The sequence below is a fragment of the Crotalus tigris genome, unplaced genomic scaffold, assembly GCF_016545835.1.
Source record: "Crotalus tigris isolate CLP2741 ecotype Arizona unplaced genomic scaffold, ASM1654583v1 scf7180000024448.655566, whole genome shotgun sequence".
In the NCBI taxonomy this organism is placed as follows: domain Eukaryota; kingdom Metazoa; phylum Chordata; class Lepidosauria; order Squamata; family Viperidae; genus Crotalus; species Crotalus tigris.
The window spans coordinates 342,033-365,543 of record NW_024100617.1 but is presented as its reverse complement, the minus strand read 5'-3'; the positions used below and the strand labels follow the sequence as shown (position 1 = coordinate 365,543).

The 23,511-nt window shown below is 35.2% G+C and overlaps 1 protein-coding gene across 7 annotated transcripts in view; it reads left to right on the top strand.

Moving 5' to 3' along the window:
- CUNH7orf57 (chromosome unknown C7orf57 homolog) overlaps positions 1-23,511 on the top strand; it is a 265,259-nt gene that overhangs the window by 146,395 nt on the left and 95,353 nt on the right. For 6 of the 7 annotated variants that reach the window (XM_039332108.1, XM_039332111.1, XM_039332110.1 and 3 more), the window contains one exon: positions 10,198-10,245. The exons of the other annotated variant lie outside the window; for it this stretch is intronic. In XM_039332108.1, the coding sequence (XP_039188042.1) occupies positions 10,198-10,245 (48 nt within the window). The remainder of the gene's footprint in view (positions 1-10,197; positions 10,246-23,511) is intronic. 7 annotated transcript variants of the gene reach the window in all.

Sequence of the window (23,511 nt, the reverse complement as noted above, 5' to 3'; positions counted from 1 at the left end):
AGACCAGAAGCGGTTGGGAATGAGATAGAAAAAATCTTCAGAGTCAACTCACGGGTTGCCAGACAGAGAAATTTACCAAGAGATGTGGTTATCTACTTTTCCAGAAGATCTATTCGTAATGAAATTATACAGGCTTTTTATAAAAAGAGGTTTCAGATTGCAGCTCAGGATGTGATAATTTTAAAAGAAATACCTCCAAAAATTTTAAGAAGTAGAAAAGATTTTACTTTTCTGTCTGATGAGTTAAAACGTCGTCAAATCCAGTTCAGATGGGAGATTCCAAGAGGAATAGTAGTGAATTATGATGGAATACGTTACAGATTAACTACAGTTTTAAAGGCAAGAGATTTCTATCACTCCATCCTAAAGGCAAGACCATCTTAACCTCCACAAACAAGGATAATTGAAGAGCCCGTTATGGCAGGAGCTTCCTCATTGATGGTCATGGAACAAGCGGTGTTGCCTGTACAGAATCTTGAGATAAAAGATCAAGGGGTGACACGAGCTGCCCATAAACACAAAGAAAAAGAGCAACAGCAGAAGAGTGGCGATAAAGTAGAAGGAATGGTTACTACAGAGCCTGTGAGAGGGGCAAGACCTAAAAGATCTTCGACAGTTGATCTTCAGGCTATGCTTCAAAGGCTGACCTGGAATGTATATGGCTTAAACTCACCTCAGAAACGGAGAAAGGTCTTCTATTATTTGAAACAACATAATAATGACTTGATATGTTTGCAAGAGACTCATATAACTTCAAAAGAGTCAAAATATCTGACAAATTCTCGTTTGGGATCACATTTTATAGCTCCAGGGAAAAAAGGGGGTGTTGTAATTTATGTGAAGAAAAATTTATTGGCTAAATTAATTGAGGTTGATCTTGAAGGAAGATATGTCTTTGTGGAACTACTGTTACAAGGCAAGAAAGTTCTTATTGTTGGATTATATGCCCCTAATCAACAACAGAAGCAATTTTATAAGCTTTTGCATGGGAAGATACCCCAGTTGGATTATAAATCTGTAATTTTGATGGGTGACTAGAATGGAGTTTTAGATATAACTATAGATAAAAAGAGCTCTTCAAAAAATTTCATTCAAACTAAATTACCCAAAACCTTTTCTTGATTTGAAAGAAGAGTTGGAACTTATTGACATTTGGCGAGAAAGGAACACAAGTGATAGAGATTTTACCTTCTATTCGGATAGACACCAGTCATTTTCAAGGATTGACTTCTTTTTGATTACTAGTAATTTTCTTTCTAGGGTGAAAAAGGTAAAAATCTTTCCCAGGACCCTTTCAGACCATAGTCCTGTGTGGATGGAGGATGGGAACAGAAGGCCTTGGAGACTGAATGAGAATTTGTTTACCCGGGGAGAGTTTGTACAAAAATGTAAAGAGTATTTAAAGGAGTTTTTTGCTATAAATATGAATAAGGGTACATCGATGCCCATGGTCTGGGACGCCAGTAAGGCGTATATGAGGGGAATTTTAATTGATTTAAATAAAGTTTCTAGGGATAAAAGGATACAAAGATGTAGAGAAATAGAAGATGAGATTAAAATAAAAGAAGAAGCGCTTGCTCTTAACCAACTGATAATAACTTAAAGGTTTCTATAAAGATGCTTAGGGAACAATTTAATATGTTGATGGCAGATCAGGTGGCTACCAATTTGTGTTATATGAGACATAATACTTTTTGTAATGCGAATAAGCCTGGGAGGTGGTTGGCTTATCAGTTACGAAAGAAACAGAAGGCTAGGATTATAGAGAAAGTAAAATATAAAGGTACTGAGGTTTTTCAGCAAAATTTGATTAAAAAGAGTTTTTTAGATTTTTACACAAAACTATACTCAAGTGATAATATAAAGGGAGTGGATATAGATAAATATTTACAATCAGTACATTTTCCTAAACTTTCTGAGGAACAGCAAAATGGGATTAATTGTTTAATTACTGTGGAGGAAATTGGTTTAACTATCAAGCAGTTAAAGGTGGGAAAGTCTTCAGGAACAGATGGATTGACATCGACGTATTATAAAAATTTATATGAAGAAATGTTGGAGCCATTAAAGGAGCTTTTTAATAGTATCTTGCTGGGAGCACAAGTTCCTCCTTCTTGGAAAAGAGCGTTTATATCATTGATTCCGAAGGAGGATCAAGAATTATAGGTCAATATCATTATTAAATGTAGATTACAAGATTTTTACAAAAATTTTGGCAAATAGATTAATGCAGGTTATGAAGGATTTGATTCACAGTGATCAATCAGGATTCATAACAGGACGATACATGAAATATAATGTTAGACAAATTGTTAACTTAATTGAGTATTTGGATAAGAACAACCAGATTCCTGTGGCTTTTATATTTTTGGATGCTGAAAAAGCCTTTGATCAATTAGATTGGCAATTCTTATTCTCACTGGTAGAGAAAATGAATTTTGGGGATAATTTTTTACATGCACTTAAAGGTGTATATCAGCAACAATCGGATCAAATTGTTGTTAATGGGGGATTGACTGAGACTTTTAATATTGAAAAAGGGACAAGACAAGGATGTCCATTATCTCCATTGTTATTTGTTTTAACATTGGAGATTTTGTTGATCCAGATTCGAGAATCAACGGTAATCAAGGGCATAAAGATAAGAAAAAATGAGTATAAATTACGGGCTTTTGCGGATGATTTGGTTTTGATTTTGGAACAACCAATTAGAGCGGTTGATTGTCTATTAGAACTTATAACACAGTATGGAAAATTTTCTGGTTTTAAAGTCAATAACCATAAGACTAAGATATTATCTAAGAATATGTTAGCCAATGACAAGGAAAGTTTGGTTAAAGCCACAGGTTTTCAGATGGTAAAAAAGGTTAAATATCTGGGAGTATATTTAACTGCCTCAAATGGAAAATTGTATAAAAATAATTATGAATTACTATGGGCAAAAGTGCAAAAGGATTTAAATGACTGAAAAAAATTGCAATTGTCACTGTTGGGGAGAATTTCAGCTATAAAAATGAATGTTCTACCAAAGTTTCTTTTCTTGTTTCAGATGATACCTATTTTAAAAACAGATGTAAATTTGGAGGAATGGCAGAAGGGTATCAATAAATTCATTTGGGCTGGGAAAAAACCAAGGGTTAAGTTTAAGATTTTGCAAGATGCCCGAGAAAGAGGAGGACTTAAAGCATCTAACTTGAAATTATACTATGATACAGCCGCCTTAACTTGGATAAGTGATTGGCTTAATTTAACAAATAAGGATATTCTTGTTCTTGAATGGTGGGATTTAATGTATGGTTGGCATGTATATTTAATTTTTAATAAGAAAGTGGACCGGGCTTTCAAATCACATATTTTGAGGAGTGCCTTACTTCGAGTTTGTAAAAAGTATTATTATAGGTTAAACTATAAAATACCTATCTGGGGGATTCCTAGACATGCGATTGAGGGGATTTCTAAGGGGATGAACTTTGATAAAATTTCGTATAAAGAATTATTAATTTGGTCAGGTTCAGATTGGCATTTAAAATCTCTAGATGTATTAAGGCAAGAAAATATTCTACAGTCATGGTTTCAATATTTACAAATAGTGGACAGGTGGACTGTAGATAAGAAAGAAGGAATAACACTAGAAGATGGAAATCTGGTTATTCAGATTAAAGATCAGAGTCAGGCCCATATAAAAAGAATTTACAATGCTTTAATAAAATTAGACTGAAACAGAATTGGTTAAAGACTGTATGATTAAATGGGCTCAGAATATCCAGGATCCGATCCCATTGGACTTATGGGAGACAATTTGGATTAGAAGTGTTAAATTTACACAAGCTCAAAGTTTGAGGGAAAATTTTTATAAAATGTTTTACAGATGGCATTTAGATCCTAAAAAATTATCTTGTATGTATCCAAATTTATAACCCAAATGTTGGAGATGTGGTAATATGGATGCGACATATTTTCATGTTTGGTGGAATTGTAAAAAGGTAAAGGCTTTTGGGATTATGATTTGGTGGAACATTCAAAAGATTTTTAGAAGGAAGATAAAGTTCACCCCTCAATTATTCCTATTGGGTATCTTTGTGGATTTAAATGACAAAGAAACTACTTTAATGTTGAATTTATTAACTGCAGCAAGGGTATTAGTAGGCTCTATTAGAAGAAGGACTCGTTGCCTACTTTAGAAGAATGGATATTTAAAGTTTCTAACTTTGCAGAAATGGCAAAAATTTCTGCTTATTTGAAGGATCATACACAAGAAAGATACATTGTTGTATGGAGAAGATGGATAGATTATATTCAGAAAAAATATGGGACTATAAAGTTTCATTTATTTTATGGGTAAATTTTATAGTAACTGTTGTAGAGATTTGTTTATATGTCTTAATTTAAGGGGAGGTAAAGGTTAAGTATGATGGTGTTTTTGTTTTTTTTTCTTTCTTTCTTTCTTTTTTCTTTTATTGTTAATCTTCTTATTAATAACCCTGTACTCTGCTCTGGGAAGCGATGGGGGGGAAAGTTGAGGGTGGGTGGGTGGGTGAGTGGGTGGGTAATGATAATATAGTCATGGTAAATGCTTGGGCATTTCCCCTATGCTGTGTTCATGTGTGTGAGAGGGATGAGAGGGGAGGAAGGAGTAGGGAGGAAGTAGGATGGTTAGAGGAGAAGGGGACGGGAAGAGAGTAGGAGAGGAGGAGAGAAAGAGGAGGGAAGTAGGGAAGGTTTAGAGAGGGTGGATGCAGCCTGGGGGGAATGGGCAGGCGGTACCAATGGTTAATTGTATTTTGTATGAATAAATGGAAAATAAAATTTTTTTAATAATAATATTTAAATCTTGCAACAACTGTACATACCTATTTGGCAATATCTTTTTCTTATATACCCACTTACAACCCACAGCTTTGGTTCCCGGTGGCAAAGTCACTGATTTAAATACTTCATGGTCTCCCATGGATTTCATCTTTTTATCCATGGCCTCCTTCCATCTTTCTTGTTCAGCTTTTGGTAATGCCAACACCTCTTTATAACTTCTTGGCTCATACCACACATTGCAAACCTTTATCTTGCTGGCAGAATACCTGTCAGGTGGAATTCCTTTATTACATTGCTCTGACCTACGTGGTATTAACTGCTCCTGTGTCTCAAGTCTATCTGGCTTTATGTCTTGTTCAGCCTCTCCTCCCTGAACATTGACATCTTCAATAATCATTTTTTTTATCATTAGATGAGTTATTGTCATTAAATAGATCACCATCATTAAGTGAGACATACCCAGAATTTGCATTAATTCTGTCCCAATTTTGTTCTGCAAAATTAGCAGACCTTGAAATTACAATTCTTTTACTTCCATTGCTAAAGCGATATCCTTTTGACCCTGGCTCATAGCCCACAAACCTGAGCTTTCTTGCCTTTTGCTGTCCCTTTCTTCTGATTGCTTTCAGAATATGTACCCATGCAGTACTTCCAAAAATTCTCAAATGTGCCAGTGATGGCTTTCTCCCATATAGAATGGCATATGGAGTATTATTAATGGAGGAACTCCACAGCCTGTTATATATAATTGGCAGTCAATATGGCTTCTCCCCAATATGACCTGCTCATACCAGAATCTTCTAATAATGAATCTTTCATTGTTTGCAAAACACCATTCCTTCTTTCAGCTACACCGTTCTCTGCTGCTGTGTAAGGATTTGTATGTCTGTGTCTTATCCCCAACTGCCCCAACCATTGTTGGAATTTAGTTGACATAAATTCAGTACCTCTGTCAGTTTGCAACTGACACACTTGTTGAATTGTTGTAGCACCTCTGTCTTTGCTCTAAGCAAGTAGCAAAAACTATACCTGCTATAATCATCAACAATTAACAGTGCATATTTTGCTCCTCCCAAACTGGCTTGCATAGGTCCCACCAGATCTGCATGGACCAGCTCTAGAACTCTTTTTGTCTGTCTTGTGCTACATTTACTAACTGGGAATACCTTTGACTTCGATGCTTTGCATACTGCACAGTCCAAATATGTTTTGCATCCCTTCAAATTTAGCCCTTCTGCAAAATCTTGCATTTGCTGCAAAACTTTAAAGCTTGCATGGCCAAGTCTTCTATGTAGAAGGTGAACACATGAATCATGCTCTGCAACATTCTTAAATATATGGGAACATTGAACCTTTTGTCCCTGCAATACAAATAGATTATCTTCCTTTATGCCTTCTGCACAAATATTCCCATTCCTTTTGATGAGACACTTCCCATTTACAAAAATGACCTCAAAACCTTGTTTGTCTAAATTAGACACACTTAACAAATTATGTTCCATCTCAAGTACACAAAGCATATTGGTAAACTTTGATTCCAAATATGGAATTTTTACATCGCCTTTTCCAATGACTTTTGCTTTCTGACCATTTGCCAAAGCCACAGCTTCTTGTGCTACTGGAACAAACCTGCAAAATAATTCAGAGTCATGAACAATTGTTTGACTTGCCCCACTATCTATTATCCACTTGTCTCTATTGTTGCTATAGCAAACTTTTGCAACACCAAAATGCTCCTTTTGCAAATTAGTCCTTTTTGGTTGCACAAATGTCCTTTGCTGCAAATTGTTCCTTTGCAAACAGTTCCTTTTCAGATGGTTGCTTGCTCCACAAATGTAGCAATTCTTTTCTTGCTTAGCTCTCTGCCTGCAAAATGTTTCTTCTTCGGAGACTTGCAGTCTGGACCCCCTCCTCAGGAATTTCACCTCCTTGTGGCTGTTCTAAAATGGCGCTTTTCTTGTTCATTAAGCAAACATGTCTTTAAAGCCTCAAACTTGCTCTTCTTTACATTCAGATATGGCAGAAACTGTGTCCCAGGTTTTATCTAAACTGTTCAACACCAATAAAACCTTCTGGGACTCAGGAAATTTATTCCCACGTTGTTCTAAGTCAAAAAATAAACTTTGCATTTTATTTAAATGCTGTTCCACAGATTCACCTGGTTGCAAACAGGCCCTGTAAAGTTTTCTTGACAATTGCACTATATTGCACATAGAAACATTCATGTGCACAGCTCTTAACTTCAACCAAATCTCCTTTGCAGTCTTTAAATTTGCAACATTTAGAAATTGTTCATCATCTAAATTCAAGATGAGATAAGCCATTGCTTGATCATGACTTTTCTGATCAGCAGCTGCAAATACTTGTGGTGGATTTTCTACAATATACCACAGCTCTTTTCCTTTGAGCAAACATTCGATTTTTGCAGCCCATATAATGTAATTCTTCTGGCCCAAACAAGGCACAGAGGTTTCCCTAAATTCCATTGCAGCCATTCTGCTAATTCTGCCTTGTTTTTATACTTTCTAAACACAGGCAATTTCTTCCAGCTTTAAATTACAATGCAGTCCTTAGTAAGCTCTGGGCCCATAATCTTTAGAGAATTTTAATTTCTCTGTTGGTGAAAAAATAAATCAAAAACTCTCAGTTGACTGCATTTAGCTGATTCAAAATAACTTCTTTATATTTATATCAAAATATTTACAATACCATACATTCTTCTTTACAGCAACATAGCTCAATTGAAGACTTCTTACAGAGAGATATAGAGACAAACCTGAGACTGGAAATCCAGCTCCTAACTCAATACTCTTTTTGCACAGACTCAGTAGCACTTTCTTCACATTGGCTGACTGAGTTACCACATGACTCTTCCTGCTCATGAATATTCCAACATCCCTACATATACGTAGCAAATAAATATTAAATACTGTCCATCTTGAATATATAACAGAAGGAGGAAGCTTGAGAGTTCACAAGTTTAATGCTGTATGGGATGAAACTATGGCTGAATCTGGATGTTCTGCTATGGATACCACGAAGTCTCCTCCCAGAAGATAACAAGGAAAACAGGTTGTGAAGAGGATGTATAGTGTCCCAGATATAGAATGGATATAGAATTGAGAATGGAGACTTAAAGATGGAGCTTAACAAAACAAAGAAACATGATTTAATGCTAGTAGAAAAAAATTCACAAGAATTGGAAAAAACAACTTATTCCTTAAGACCACAAAATAAATCTGAGGACAAGAAAACAGATTAGATAAAATGGACTGTACAGATGTCAGGAACATTGGAGAGAAAGGAAATGGTAAGGGAATCGGAGGAAAAAAAAGATTTTCAACAAACATGGAAAGGCAGAAGCCCTGTACAAAGACATTTCACTTGATTTACTTTTTATATCTATAGCAACATTTTCGAACATACAGAAACACTTTGATTCAGCAAAATACATTGATTAAGAAAGATATTGGGCAAAGGAAAAAGACTAAAGTGGAAACCAAGAAAATAGATGTTGGGACTTACAAGAGAAAATACATAAAAAAGAAACATTTGTTTGATTATGGTTAAAGAAATAGAAAAGTTTTGGAATATATATGTCATTCTAAGAGGGATGAATTCCCTAAATAATATAGTATGCTTTTTTGCCTTTTTTGTTCTCTTTCTTGATATAAGTAAAAAAAAGTTGAAATGATTTAGATAAAGGAAATGTTTTAGATACTTAAATGTGATTGAATTTAAAAAAATTATAATGGATTAAAATGTTTTGAATAAGAGTTAAAGGACTAGATGACTAGATGTATTAAATGGAATGTTTAAAGATTAAACATTTTTAATTACAGTTAAAAAGAATAAGAAATTTAGGAAATATAGGTATATTAGTTTAGGAGGGATATGTAGTATGTTATTTTTTATGTTTCTTTACTCTTGCTCTCCTTTCTTTTTTTCATTATTTTATCTATTCCTTAAGAAATGTAAAAGTGTGAGATGGTTCATATGGAAAAATAGAGTTAAATTTTTAAATGTAATTAATTTTTGAGAAAATCTTAACCAGTAAGAATATCTAGAATTTGGTGGGAGAAACAAATTAAAATAAGGACTGTAACAGGATCTATGATACGGCAACCAGAATGATTGGATAGAAAAGAAATATTATATAGATGTGATTATTATTTTTAGGAATATTGGGAAAAATTATATATTTAATTGTTATCTATCAAAACAATAAGAACTGTATTAACTCAATATTTGCAAAAGAGGATATTTTGGGAAAAGAGGAAATCAACTAAAACCATTATGTGGATTATAGATTATAGAAATCAATTGTTAATAATTGTTTTACAAATGTAACCCAGGCAACACACTATTAAGTGATTTTTTAAAAAAATCAATAAAATATATTACAAAAAAAAAGAATATATGTTGTTTTTCTACACATACACATTATTACTGACTCTTCCAACTGGTATGGCTAATCTTGAGAATTAATTACTATAATATTCCAAAAGCTTAAATTTCACTTTTGTCTGGATTTTGAAATTGTTTTTCATTTTGTCCATTTAAAGTATTGTGAATATATCTACATACTTGGGACTTATCAGTATTTTTTTAAGTAGTTTAAAACACTGTGTTGTTTAGTTGTGGAAAATGAATTTGATGCAGACCAGTGGTGGGATTCAGCCAGTTTGCACCACTTCGGCAGAACCGGCAGCTTGCCCAGGCCCAGAATGGATTCCGGAAGCAGCATCCACCCAGAGAACCGGTTGTTCACATATTTAAATCCCAGCAGTGATGTAGACCGTCAAGGAAGTTTCATAATGTAAAAACACTGTAATCCCAGTAGGTTCCAACCAGATTAGTTAAAAACATGTAGGTCTTAGGGGAATCTAGATTAGGTTATTTAATACATTATGGATTAATTTTCTTTTCAGTTGCTGAAATATATATCTAAATTGTGAATGTATATCAAAATTGTGTTTATTTTGGAGTCTGAAAATCTTTTTTAAAAGGTTCATGTCTATCTGTGCTTCTGCCAGAAATAAGGCATCTTTCCCACTCTGGATCTACTGCATACCCCAGTGTACAGTATGAGGATTTGTTATATATTGTTTGAATAGAAACTCTTGTCAATTAAATTAAATTAATTCTTTTGGAATAATAATTAAATTTATTCTTTCACATGTTTTAATAAAGCACTTTTGCTATCAATAATATTAACACATTTTGTTTCAAGAATTATATTGTTTAGGTATTAATAATTTATTATTTGAGAATATGTAAGTACTGCCTTGACTTTATTCAATGGTTACACAAATATTAGCATATTTTTATTACAGATTACATAATGTGACCACCTTAATTTTAACTGTACAAATATTTTCCCTTCAGGAAAATAGCGTACAGGTTGAGGGCTCTCCAAGCAGTGTGAAAGAAGAGGTGAGTTAAGGGAGAATTTTTATAAAATAAGGGAGAATTTTTATAAAATGTTTTATAGATGGCACCTTGATCCACAACAAATGTCTTATATGTATCCTGACGTGCAACCCAAATGTTGGAGATGTGGTTATAAGGAGGCTTCCTATTATCATATTTGGTGGTCATGCAGAGAGATAAAAGCATTTTGGATTAAAATATGGTGGAATATCCAGAGAATTTTTAGAAGGAGGGTAAAATTTACTCCGCAATTATTTTTGTTAGGTATTGTTACAGATTGTGATACAAAGGAGGTTGTATTGATGTTAAACTTGATCACAGCCGCTAGGCTGTTAGTAGGACAATACTGGAAGAAGGAATCTTTGCCTACATTGCAGGAATGGTTTCTTAAAGTAGCTTATCTGGCAGAAATGGCAAAGATTTCGGCTTTCTTAAAGCAACAAACGCAAGAGAAGTTTTTTGCTGTTTGGGATAAATGGATAAAATTTATACAATTTAGATTGGGTATACAAAAATATTATATAGTTTTTTCATAAGTTTTATTTTCATATATATTATAGATAATTTTTTTATATATATAAATATAAAGTTTTTAATTTAATTTTTATTTTTATTTTTTAAGCCTATATTCTGCTCTGGGAAGCTCAGGGGGGGGGGGAAGGGAGGGTTTTTTTTTTTTTTTTGGGAGGGCTGGGGGATGGGGTTTTTTTTTTTTATTTAATATATGTATTGTTTAGTTTTATTTTTCTGTATATGTTGCCTCTTGTTTTGTATTATTTTTCCTTTTTTGTAAAATTTATAAAACTTTCAATAAAAAAAAAAAAAAAAAGAAGAGGTGAGTTTACTAAATCACATTTTGACTTTTTAAAAGCATTGTTATATAGTCACCAAGTTCACAAACGGACTCTGGGTAGTATGCAACACAACAGTGAAAAACTCAATAACTATCTAAAAACAATAATAAATAAAGTAAACATATAAAATAAACAAAACCCAAGAAAGTGGGAGAACAAACATCAATTTCATACAACCATCTTGCAAGCTGTCCTTGGGATCCCCAAAGCTTGTGAAAAAAAACATGTTTTAGGGGGCTTTCTGGAAGATTGACAGAGATGGTGTTAACCTCGCCTCAGGATGAAAGATGTTTCAAGGGTTTTGCTGGGTTCACAGCAGAAAAGACATATTGCCTGGTTCCACCAGATAGAGCTCCTTTGGGGACTCACAGAGCATATCTCTCTTACTGACCAGGTGGGTGGTTAGATATAACAGGGAAGAGGCAGTCCCTCAAATGTAGGGCTTTAAAGATCAAAACCAACATTTTCACTTGTACCAAGAAACAAACTGCAACCAATGCAGCTGACAGAACAGAGGTATAATGTATTCTGTCCTAGGAGCACCCAACTGACTGCAGACTCACATTCTGCATCAGTTGAAGCTTTGAGATGTTCTTCAGGGACAGTCCCAGTGGTGGGATTCAGCCAGTTCGCACCACTTCGGCAGAACCAAAAGTTAATTTTTTGTTGCCCAGGCCCAGAATGGACTTCCAGAAACGGCATCCACACAGAGAACCGGTTGCTCACATATTTGAATCCCATCACTGGACAATCCCATGTAGAGCACATTACGGTAATCCATTCTGAAGATGACCAGGGCATGAGTGATTATGAACAGAACCTTATGTTCTAGGAAGCAATGTATTGGCAAAAACATGAAGTTGTGAAAAGCCCCTGTCCCCAGCCACAACTGCCACTTGCTCCTTGAACAGGAGTCATGTCTAGAAGGACCTCAGATTGCACACTATGGTCTGTTTGAGCAATGCCATCCCATCCAGTACTACAGAACTAAAGAATCTTGCTAGATTTCACTGAAATCTGTTGTTCCCCATCCAAACCCCTACAGTTTCCAGGCGCTAGGATAAGACATCTACTACATCACTAATGACAGAGCTACATAACTGAGTATCATCAACTTATCCTACTCCATGTCAATGGATGAACTCCCTCTGTAGCTTCCGGTAGTTGTTCAATAAGAGTAGAAAGATATCAAACCGTAAGGAACCCTGAGGACAGGATTTCTTTCTCTCAGTTAACATTGATTGGTAAAACTCTGCAAAAAGGAAGTGAACCAGTGCAATATTCCCACTAGATTCACTCCCAACCCATGAAGCCAATCCAGATACTATGGTTGATGGTATCCAAAGGTTGCAGAGAGGTCAAAAAGATCAAGGATGGATGCACTACCCCTGTCCTGCTTCCACTTCCATCAAAGATGTTCTAAAAATGTAACCAGTGCCATCTCTGTTCCATGTCCAGGCTGAATCGTTATTGAAAGAGATCCAAATAAGCTGCCTCATTTAAGGACCATTGAAGCTGCTATGCAACCACCATTTCCAACATCATTCCTAAAAAAACAGAGGTTCAATACAGTGATAGTTTCTTAAGGAGGGGCAAACAAAGCCTCCTTAAGGATGCTTGTACAATAACCCCTTCTTTCAAAGAAGAATTAATCACTGCTAGGATCCAACCACAGAATTCCACAGAATCCCTGCAAAACAGCATTAAGTCACCAGGGGAAATATGAGTCTAAGGAGTGGGTGGTGGTAAGTGGTGAATGTGTGTTGTAGGGTCTGTTCACATTAGTATGTTTCAAAGGATGTATGTATGTTAAGGGCAGATTGAACTATGTGGTTAATTGGTTAGTTAGATAGATTCTGCATTTACCTAGCCTTTTTTTTTTTACTCATTTTGCAATTAACAAATTGGACTGGACTCCAAGCTAAATGAGCTGGGCTATGTACCTAGTATTTCTTCTTGGGCTGTTTGGTATGAAGGTGCAGAGCTAATGCACACCTCTTGCTCTTGTAAATCTATATAAGCAGTGGGAGTTTTGCTGAGGCTGTTTGCAATGAGAAGAAAGCTTGTCAGACTGGTGTAGCTTGGGTGATTGGTCATTAAGGTGCTGAAGGTGTCTAGTGGGGGTGCAGGTGTTGATACCAGTGATGCCAGATGCCATTTTTCCTATTGGTACTGTTTGGTCAATGTGCATCATGTTGAGACAATCCTGACAATGCCACTGGCATTAGAAATGGTGGCAATTTTCGTAATGAAATTATACAGGCTTTTTACAAACAAAAGTTTCAAATTGCTGATCAAGATGTGATAATTTTAAAAGAGATACCTCCAAAAATTTTAAGAGCCAGAAAAGATTTTACTTTCTTGTCTGATGAGCTAAAACATCGTCAAATTCAGTTCAGATGGGAGATTCCAAGAGGAATAATAGTAAATTATGAAGGGATACGTCACAGATTAACTACTGTTTCCAAAGCAAGAGATTTTTACCAGTCTATCTTAAAAGTAAGATTGTCACCACCTCCACAAATAAGGATAACGGAAGAGCCTCTTATGGCAGGAGCCTCATCAATGATGGTTATGGAACAAGCTGCACAGAATTCTGACATAAAAGAGCAAAGGATGACACGAGCTGCCCATAAACATAAAGAAAAAGAGCAGTTGCAGAAGAGTGATGAAAGTTTGGTTGCTACAGAGCCTGTGGGAGGGGCAAGACCAAAAAGATCTTCGCCAGCAGATCTGCAGGCCATGCTCCAGAGGCATGGAGATGGTCAGGTTTCTGACCTGGAATGTTAATGGCTTAAATGTGCCACAGAAATGAAGAAAGATTTTCCATTATTTGAAACAACATAATAATGATTTGATATGTTTACAGGAGACTCATATAACCTTAAAGGATTCTAAATTCTTGATGAATTCCCGTCTGGGCTCACATTTTATTGCTCCAGCCCCTGGGAAAAAAGGGGGAGTGGTAATTTATGTGAAGAAAACTTTTTCAGCTAAACTAATTGAGGCTGACTCTGAAGGAAGATATCTTTTTGTGGAATTATTATTACAAGGCCGAAAAGTTCTTATTGTTGGACTATATGCTCCCAATCAACAACAGAAACAATTTTATAAATTGCTGCATGGTAAGATATCTCAGTTGGATTATAAATCGGTAATTTTGATGGGTGACTGGAATGGGGTTTTAGACCCAACTATAGACAAAAGAAGTTCCTCTAAAACTTTCATTCAAACTAAACTACCTGTGACTTTCTTTGACTTGAAGGAAGAACTGGAGCTTATTGATATTTGGCGAGAAAGGAACACAAGTGATAGAGACTTTACTTTTTATTCTGATAGACAGCAGTCATTTTCAAGGATTGATTTTTTTTTGATTACTAGTGACTTCCTCCCTAGAGTGAGGAAGGTGAAAATTTTTCCCAGAACATTGTCAGATCATAGTCCTGTGTGGATGGAGTTATATTCGGAAGATGGGAATAGAAGGTCTTGGAGACTGAATGAGAACTTATTTAATCGGGAGGAGTTTGTACAAAAGTGTAAAGAACATTTAAAGGACTTTTTTGCTATAAATATGAATAAGGGGACATCGATGTCTGTGGTGTGGGATGCTAGCAAAGCATATATGAGGGGAATTCTGATTCAATTGAATAAAGTTTTTAGGGAAAAAGGGCTACAAAGACGTAGAGAAATAGAAGAAGAGATTAAATCAAAAGAACAACAGTTGGTTCTTAACCCTACTGATAATAATTTAAAGGTATCCATAAAGATGCTTAAGGAACAATTTAATATGTTGACGGCAGATCAGGTGGCTACCAATCTGTTGTATATGAGACATAATACTTTTTGCAATGCGAATAAGCCTGGGAGGTGGTTGGCTTATCAATTACAAAAGAAACAGAAAGCTAGAATCATAGAGAAAGTAAAATATAAAGGTACTGAGGTCTTTCAGCAAGATCTGATTAGAAAAAGCTTTTTGGACTTTTACACAAAATTATATTCAAGTGATAATATAAGGGGTTTGGATATAGATAAATATTTACAATCAGTACATTTTCCTATACTTTCAGAGGAACAACAAAATGGGATGAATATTTTAATTACTGTGGAGGAAATTGGTTTAGCTATTAAGCAGTTAAAGGTTGGAAAGTCTCCTGGAACAGATGGACTGACTTCTAGGTATTATAAGATCTTATCTGAAGAAATGATAGAGCCATTAAAGGAACTCTTTAATAGTATTTTGTTGGGTATGCAAGTTCCTCCTTCTTGGAAAAGAGCTTTTATATCACTGATTCCGAAGGAAGATCAGGATCTTACAGAGCCTAAGAATTATAGGCCAATTTCATTATTGAATGTTGATTATAAGATCTTTACAAAAATTTTGGCAAATAGACTAATGCAGGTTATGAAAGACTTGATTCATAGTGATCAAGCAGGATTTATAACAGGGAGATACATGAAACATAATGTTAGACAAATTATTAATTTAATTGAGTACTTGGATAAGAATAATCAGATTCCTGTGGCTTTTATCTTTTTGGACGCTGAAAAAGCTTTTGATCAATTGGACTGGCAATTTTTATTTTCTTTGGTAGAGAAAATGAATTTTGGGGATAATTTCTTACATGCACTTAAAAGTGTATATCAGCAGCAATCTGCACAAATTGTTGTAAATGGGGGATTGATTGAGAATTTTAATATTCAAAAAGGGACAAGACAAGAATGTCCATTATCCCCATTGTTATTTGTTTTAACATTGGAAATTTTATTGATTCAGATTCGGGAATCAAAGTTAATTAAGGGTGTAAAGATAAGGAAGAATGAGTATAAATTGCGGGCATTTGCGGATGATTTGGTTTTAATTTTGGAACAACCGAATCAGGCGATTGATGGTTTATTAGAATTTATAACACAGTATGGGAATGTTTCTGGTTTTAAAGTTAATAATTATAAGACTAAGATATTATCTAAGAATATGTCAGTTAAAGATAGGGAAATTTTGATTAAAGCCACAGGTTTTTAGATAGTAAAAAAGGTTAAATATTTGGGAGTATATCTAACTGATTCAAATGGAAAATTGTATAAGAACAATTATGAACCACTATGGGCAAAAGTCCAAAAGGATTTAAGAGATTGGAAAAAATTGCAATTGTCATTGTTGGGGAGAATTTCAGCCGTAAAAATGAATGTTCTACCAAAGTTTCTTTTTTTGTTTCAGATGATACCTATTCTTTTTTTTTTTTTTTATTGAAAATTTTTACATTTTACAAAAACAAATCCCCTTCCCATACCCCCCCCTACCTCACCCCCCCCCCCTTCCCAACCTCCCAAACCCTCCCCTGGACTTCCCAGAGCTGAGTACAGGCTTAATTAAAAAAAAAAAAAAAACTTAAAACACTTTTAAAACCTAAACAAATTTAAATACAATCATCATTCTATATAAGCTCCCTCCAAAAACACAAATTTAAACATTACTTTCTTTGAATATCTATATCTATAATATAAAATCTAATTTCTCCCTCTTTCTTTATCCTAAAACGAAAAAATAAACATACAAATCTTTGTTATACCATTAAAGCTAAATACTCTTAAAGAACTTAAAGTAAGTACATATTTCCTTCAATCTTCATAATCTTCTCTCCTATCCAAAAAGAAAAAAAAAAAAACAAAAAACAAAAACTTAAAAAACCTATAAGTCCTAAACAAATCTAAGCACATTTAATTAAACAAATTATTTTGTCTTAAAAATATTAATAATAATATTTAAAAACTAAAAACACTTTTAAATCCTAAACAAATCTAAATACAATCATCACTCTATATAAACTCCCTCCAAAACCACAAATTTTTAAAATTTAAAATATTAGAATCCACTCACTAAAATAAGCAAATTATAATCCCTTCAAAACACAAATTTAAACAATATTATCATTAAAGGTTCAAAACTTAAAACAACAAAGTTAATAAACACATTAAACATTTCAATCTTCACCAATAACTAATTCCATCCGTAAAAAACTACATCCTTATCAATCTCAATTATATTAATATTATTAATTATTCACATTCCAGTTTTTTCCATTCTCCATTCTTCCATTCTTCCATTTCCCTTCTCCATTCTTGTATCAAACTCGTAAGAAATGCTGCAAGTTCTGCCTTAGGAGACTGCTCCAAAATTCCTGAATCTCCCATCGACTCCGAAGCCAATAAGGGTTCCTTAAATTCCTCCTTGTATTGATCTTTACAATTGTAAGTTGTACAAGTTATCCTCTGCCCGTTCCTCTCTTGTTGATGCCCCTCAGACTGAGATTTCCCAGTTTCCATTTCAGGCAACAATTCCACCCTTAAAGATTGCTCCAAAGACTTTGTAGGTCTAACATCTCCCAGAGATTCAGAAACCACTAAATATGAAACTTCCTTAACCTTCTTCTGTTGCTGCTTTTCTTTGGGATTATATACTACACAAGTTGTCTTCTGCTCCTCAACCTGGACTTGTTGAGGCCTCTCACACAAAGATTCTCCAGTTTTCATAAATATAGGCTCTTCAAACTGTGATTCTACATTCTTTTCTTCCAAAGCTTTAAACTTAATTGATGGCGATGCACATACCCCCAGGACCGAAGTATAAAAATCTTTTGCTTGAGAAACAGTATTAAGTCTATAACATGTCCCCAGGTAATTCACCACCATTCCAATCGGAACATCCCATCTGAATGAAATTTTTCTCTTTTTAAGTTCATTTGCTAAAAAAGCAAACTCCTTTCTTCTTCTTAAAATTTTAGATGGGATCTCTTTAAAAATTATAACATCTTGTGAAGCAATTTGAAATCTCTTCTTATAATAGGCTTGCACAATTTCATTGCGTAAAGATCTTTTACCAAAGTAAATTACCACATCTCTTGGCAGATTCTTCTGTGCTGCCACCACAGAGTTAACCCTAAATAATTTTTCAATTTCATTAAGTATTCCCTCTTTTTCTTTATTCAAAATCAATGCAAAGTCCTTTGCAACCATCTCTTTCAGATCTCCTTGCAAAGACTCTCCCAGGCCTCTAATTCTTAAGGCATATTCCATTTGTCCATATTGAAGCATAAGAATCTCATTTTCCATTTCTTTTTCCATACTTTCAATTTTCCCCTCCATTATGTCCACTTTTTCATCTACCTCTTCCACATGGGAGTTCACCTTTTCAAGAACAGAAGCAACACCTTCTAAAGCCAAAACAAAATCTTGTCTCAAGATCTTATTGTTTTCCTCTAAAATCTTTTTCATTTCTGCCCTAATTTGAATTATAACATCTCCCATCATGTCTTGCAAGTCCTTCATAGTTATTAGCTGACCCCCAGAAGAGGGTGAAACTGTTGATTTAGAAACTGTAGAAATCCCTGGACGCTTTGGAGCCATCTTAAAGAAAAACCTTTAGTCCTTCTTAAGCAATTATAAAAATTCCTTCAAAAATATAACTCCCTCCAAAGAAGGTCATTATAATAAAAAGAAAAAAGGGAAAAAAAAGAAGAGAAAAAGAATTAAAAAAAAGTTTTACTCCTTCTTAAAAATTACAAAAAATTAAACAGAAAAAAAGTCCTTCAAAAAAGGGTCATTACAATAAAAAAAAAAGGGGGAGTTCAAAGGAAAAAAAAGGGAGAAGGGGAAAAAAAAAATAATTAAATAAAAAAAGTCCGTTCCAAAAAAAATACTTAGAGATACCAAAAACAACCATTCCAATCATAAGGAAATAAAAAGAGAAAGGGAAAGGAAAGAAAGAAAAACACCAAAAAGCCTGCCGGTCAGCATTCTAACTTCCAGAAAAAAAAACACCGAGGAGTTTGCCGATCGCCATTTTACTTTCCCTTTCAACAAAGAAAAAAAATAAAAAGAGAGAATAAAAATAGAAACAAATCTTAAAACTTAAAATCCAAATAAGTCAAAGAAAGCAAAAACTAAATCCTCTACTCAGCTCTGTCCATTTAAAAAAAAAAAACTCACCAGTTCTCTTTAAGCACGGAGGTGTTTGCGGCGGCTCGTTTTGTCCCTGAGGACAAAAACAGCTGGGAAGCGGAGACAAGTCTGAACTCCGTGGGAGCACTCCTTTCACCCCCCCAAAAAAAAAAACTTGGGGGGTGCGAAAGAGGCTCTACCACTATTCAGACACTCTCTACCCCCCCCCTTTGCCCGGGAGGGGGATTTTGAACCGCTGAACAGCTGATATCTGCTGTTCATAGCGGTTCTTACACTTACCCAGGAGGACGGCTACAAAGTAGCCGCCATCACGCACGCAAAATCCACCGGAAGTCCAGATGATACCTATTCTTAAAAAAAAAAGAGGCAAATTTGGAGGAATGGCAAAAGAGTATCAATAATTTTATATGGGCCGGGAAGAAACCAAGGGTTAAATTTAAGATATTACAGGATGCTCGAGAAAGAGGGGGACTTAAGGCACCTAATTTGAAATTATATTATGATGCAGCCGCCCTAACTTGGTTAAGTGATTGGCTTAATTTAACAAATATGGATATTCTTTTTTTGGAAGGTTGGGATTTAATATATGGTTGGCATGCATATTTAATTTTTAATAAGAAAGTTGATCGGACTTTTAAATCACATATTTTGAGGAATGCTTTACTTCGTGTTTGTATTATTATAGATTAAATTATAAAATACCTATCTGGGGGATTCCCAGACATGCAATTGAGGGAACTTCTAAGGGGACAAATTTTGACAAAATCTCGTATAAAGAATTGTTAATTCGCTCTGATTTGAATTGGCATTTGAAATCCCTAGATGTACTAAGGCAGCAAAATATTCTACAGTCATGGTTTCAATATTTACAAATAATGGATAGATGGACTGTAGACAAGAAAGAGGGAATAACACTAGAAGATAGACAATTGGTTATTCAGATTAAAAACCAAAGTCCGGCTCATATAAAAAGAATATACAATGTTTTATTAGAGTTAGATTCGGAAACAGAATTGGTTAAAGACTGTATGATTAAATGGGCTCAGAATATACAGGAGCCGATCTCATTGGATTTATGGGAGACAATTTGGATAAGAAATGTTAAATTCACACAAGCTCAAAATTTGAGAGAAAATTTTTATAAAATGTTCTATAGATGGCACTTAGATCCTAAAAAATTATCTTGTATGTATTCCAATATACAGCCCAAATGTTGGAGATGTGGCAATAATGATGTGACATACTTTCATATTTGGTGTAAGGACCCACCCCACTTTGCATCTTAAGAAGACAGAACTCTTGGAATAATTCTTCCAACAGGAATCCCTTATTAAGAAGAAGTGGTTGCAGGCATGCTAGACAGGACTTGGGGTCCAAGCTCTCCCATTCAAGGTTTTAAGGGGTTCCCCAGCAGTCTCACCCAATCACCCCCCCCTTCCAGTGATAGTTTCAGGCATCACAATTCCACCCCTTTGATCCTCTCTTCCGTCTGAATGGAGACTTCAGATAAACTACATGAAAGGTAAATAGCTTCTTTGTCATGGTAAGGTTCTTTGGTGCTATTTACATTCAAACTCTTTGAGGTTGCAATAAACACATTCAAATCCTTAGAAGTATACTGAAGGAAGTGAGGGCCATAAAGCCCCTTTGTTCTCCCCCTTCTCTCCCTCTTATGGCAGAATCCAGAGAAGGCACAATTGGGGCTTCCTATATTTGATGATTAAAGATGAAATATAATTGGATTCTGACATCTGGTGGAATTGTAAAAAAGTAAAGGCTTTTTGGATTATGATTTGGTGGAACATTCAAAAGATTTTTAGAAAAAAGATAAAGTTTACTCCTCAACTATTTTTACTTGGTATTTTTGTTGACTTAAATGAAAAAGAAACTACTTTGATGTTGAATTTATTAACTGCAGCAAGGTTACTAGTAGGTTTATATTGGAAGAAAGATTCCTTGCCTACTTTAGAAGAATGGATATTTAAAGTATCTAGTTTTGCAGAAATGGCAAAAATTTCTGCTTATTTAAAGGATCATACACAAGAAAGATATATTATTGTATGGGGAAGGTGGATAGATTATATTCAGAAAAAGTATGGAATTAAAAAGTTTCATTTATTTTATGAATGAATTTTAAATATTATAGAGAATTGTTTTATAGGTCATGGTGTTAAAGGTTAATTATGATACTTTTTTCTCTTTTTTCTTTTCTTTTTTTTCTTTTTTCTTAATTATTATAATTTTTTATTTATTAACCCTGTATTCTGCTCTGGGAAGTGAAGGGAAGGGGGTTGGGGTGGGAGGGAGGGTAAGGGGGGGTTTCTACTTTAAAATTTTATTGTATTTTTATAAATGATTGTATGTTTAAAAAAATAAAAAATTTTCAATAATAAAAAAAAAGAAATGGTGGCAATTTGATGTGATGGTTTATCCAGAGAAGACAATATAGCATGTAGTTTGCCAAATCCTAGGCAATTCAGCCTAGGACTTGAAAGACTTCTGGATTGTCCCCTTGGGAATGTTGGAGGGGGGCAACACGTTGAATTGAGAAAGACTAGCAGTAGAGGAGGGTTATTTCCTGCAGATTGCTATGGATTCTTTTCTTATAGAAGCAGTCTGTAATAAAGCCTTTTTTATTTATGATTTAATCATGGATGAGAAAGCCAACCTGATGTGAATTATTGAGATCTAGCTAGGTCTGCCCCTTTATGGATTACTGCCTTGTCGTGGCGAAGGGGCTTGCGTAACTCAATGAAGCTATAAGCTATGCCGTGCAGGGCCACCCAAGACGGACAGGTTATAGCAGAGAGTTTTGACAAAATGTGATCCACTGGAGAAGGAAATGGCAAACCACTCCAGTATCTTTGCCATGAAAACCCCATGGACAGTACTAAAAGGAAAAAAGATATGACACTGGAAGATGAGCCCCTCAGGTCGGAAGGTGTCCAATATGGTACTGGGGAAGAGCAGAGGGCTAGTACTAGTAGCGCCAGAAAGAATGAAGCGACTGGGCCAAAGCTGAAAGGACGCTCAGCTGTGGATATATCTGGTGGTGAAAGGAAAGTCCGATGCTGTAAAGATTTTTTCTCCATAGGAACCTGGAATGTAAGATCCATGAATCAAGGCAAGCTAGACGTAGTCAAAAAAGAGATGACAAGAATGAACATCGACATCTTAGGAATCAGCGAACTAAAATGGACAGGAATGGGTGAATTTAACTCAGATGACCATCAGGTATACTACTGTGGGCAAGAATCCCTCAGAAGAAATGGAGTAGCCTTCATAGTCAATAAAAGAATAGGAAAAGCAATACTGGGATACAATCCCCAAAATGACAGAATGATCTCAATTCGAATCCAAGGCAAACCATTCAATATCACAGTAGTCCAAATCTATGCCCCAACCACTGGTGCTGAAGAGGATGAAATTGACCGGTTCTATGAAGCCCTACAGCACCTTATAGAATTAACACCAAAAAATGATGTCCTTATCATCATGGGGGACTGGAATGCTAAGGTAGGAAGCCAAAAGATAACCGGAATAACAGGCAAGTTTGGCCTTGGAGAACAAAATGAAGCAGGGCACAGGCTAATAGAATTTTGTCAAGAGAATACGATGGTCATAACAAACACTCTTTTCCAACAACCCAAGAGACGGCTCTACACATGGACATCACCAGACGGTCAACATAGAAATCAGATTGACTATGTACTCTGCAGCCAAAGATGGAGAAGCTCTATACAGTCAGTAAAAACAAGACCAGGAGCTGACTGTGGCTCAGATCATGAGCTTCTCGTTGCAAAATTTAGGCTTAAATTGAAAAAAGTAGGGAAAAGCACTAGGCCACTCAGGTATGAACTAAATCATATTCCTGATGAATATACAGTAGAGGTGACAAATAGATTTAAGGAATTAGATCTGATAGACAGAGTGCCTGAAGAACTATGGATGGAAGTTCGCAACATTGTACAAGAGGTAGCAACTAAAACCATCCCAAAGAAAAAGAAATGCAAGAAAGCAAAATGGCTGTCTCAGGAAGCTTTGCAAATAGCTGAGGAAAGAAGGGAAGCGAAAGGCAAAGGAGAAAGAGAAAGATACACCCAATTGAATGCAGAATTCCAGAGAGTAGCTAGAAGAGATAAGAATGCCTTCTTAAATGAACAGTGCAAAGAAATAGAAGAAAACAACAGAACAGGGAGGACCAGAGATCTCTTCAAGAAAATTGGAGATATGAAGGGAACGTTTCATGCAAAGATGGGCATGATAAAGGACCAAAAGGGCAGAGACCTAACAGAGGCAGAAGAGATTAAGAAGAGATGGCAAAACTACACAGAAGAACTATACAAGAATGAGCTTAACATCCCAGATAACCACAATGAGATGGTCATTGACCTCGAACCAGACATCCTAGAATGTGAAGTGGAATGGGCCTTAGAAAATCTGATCAACAACAAAGCTA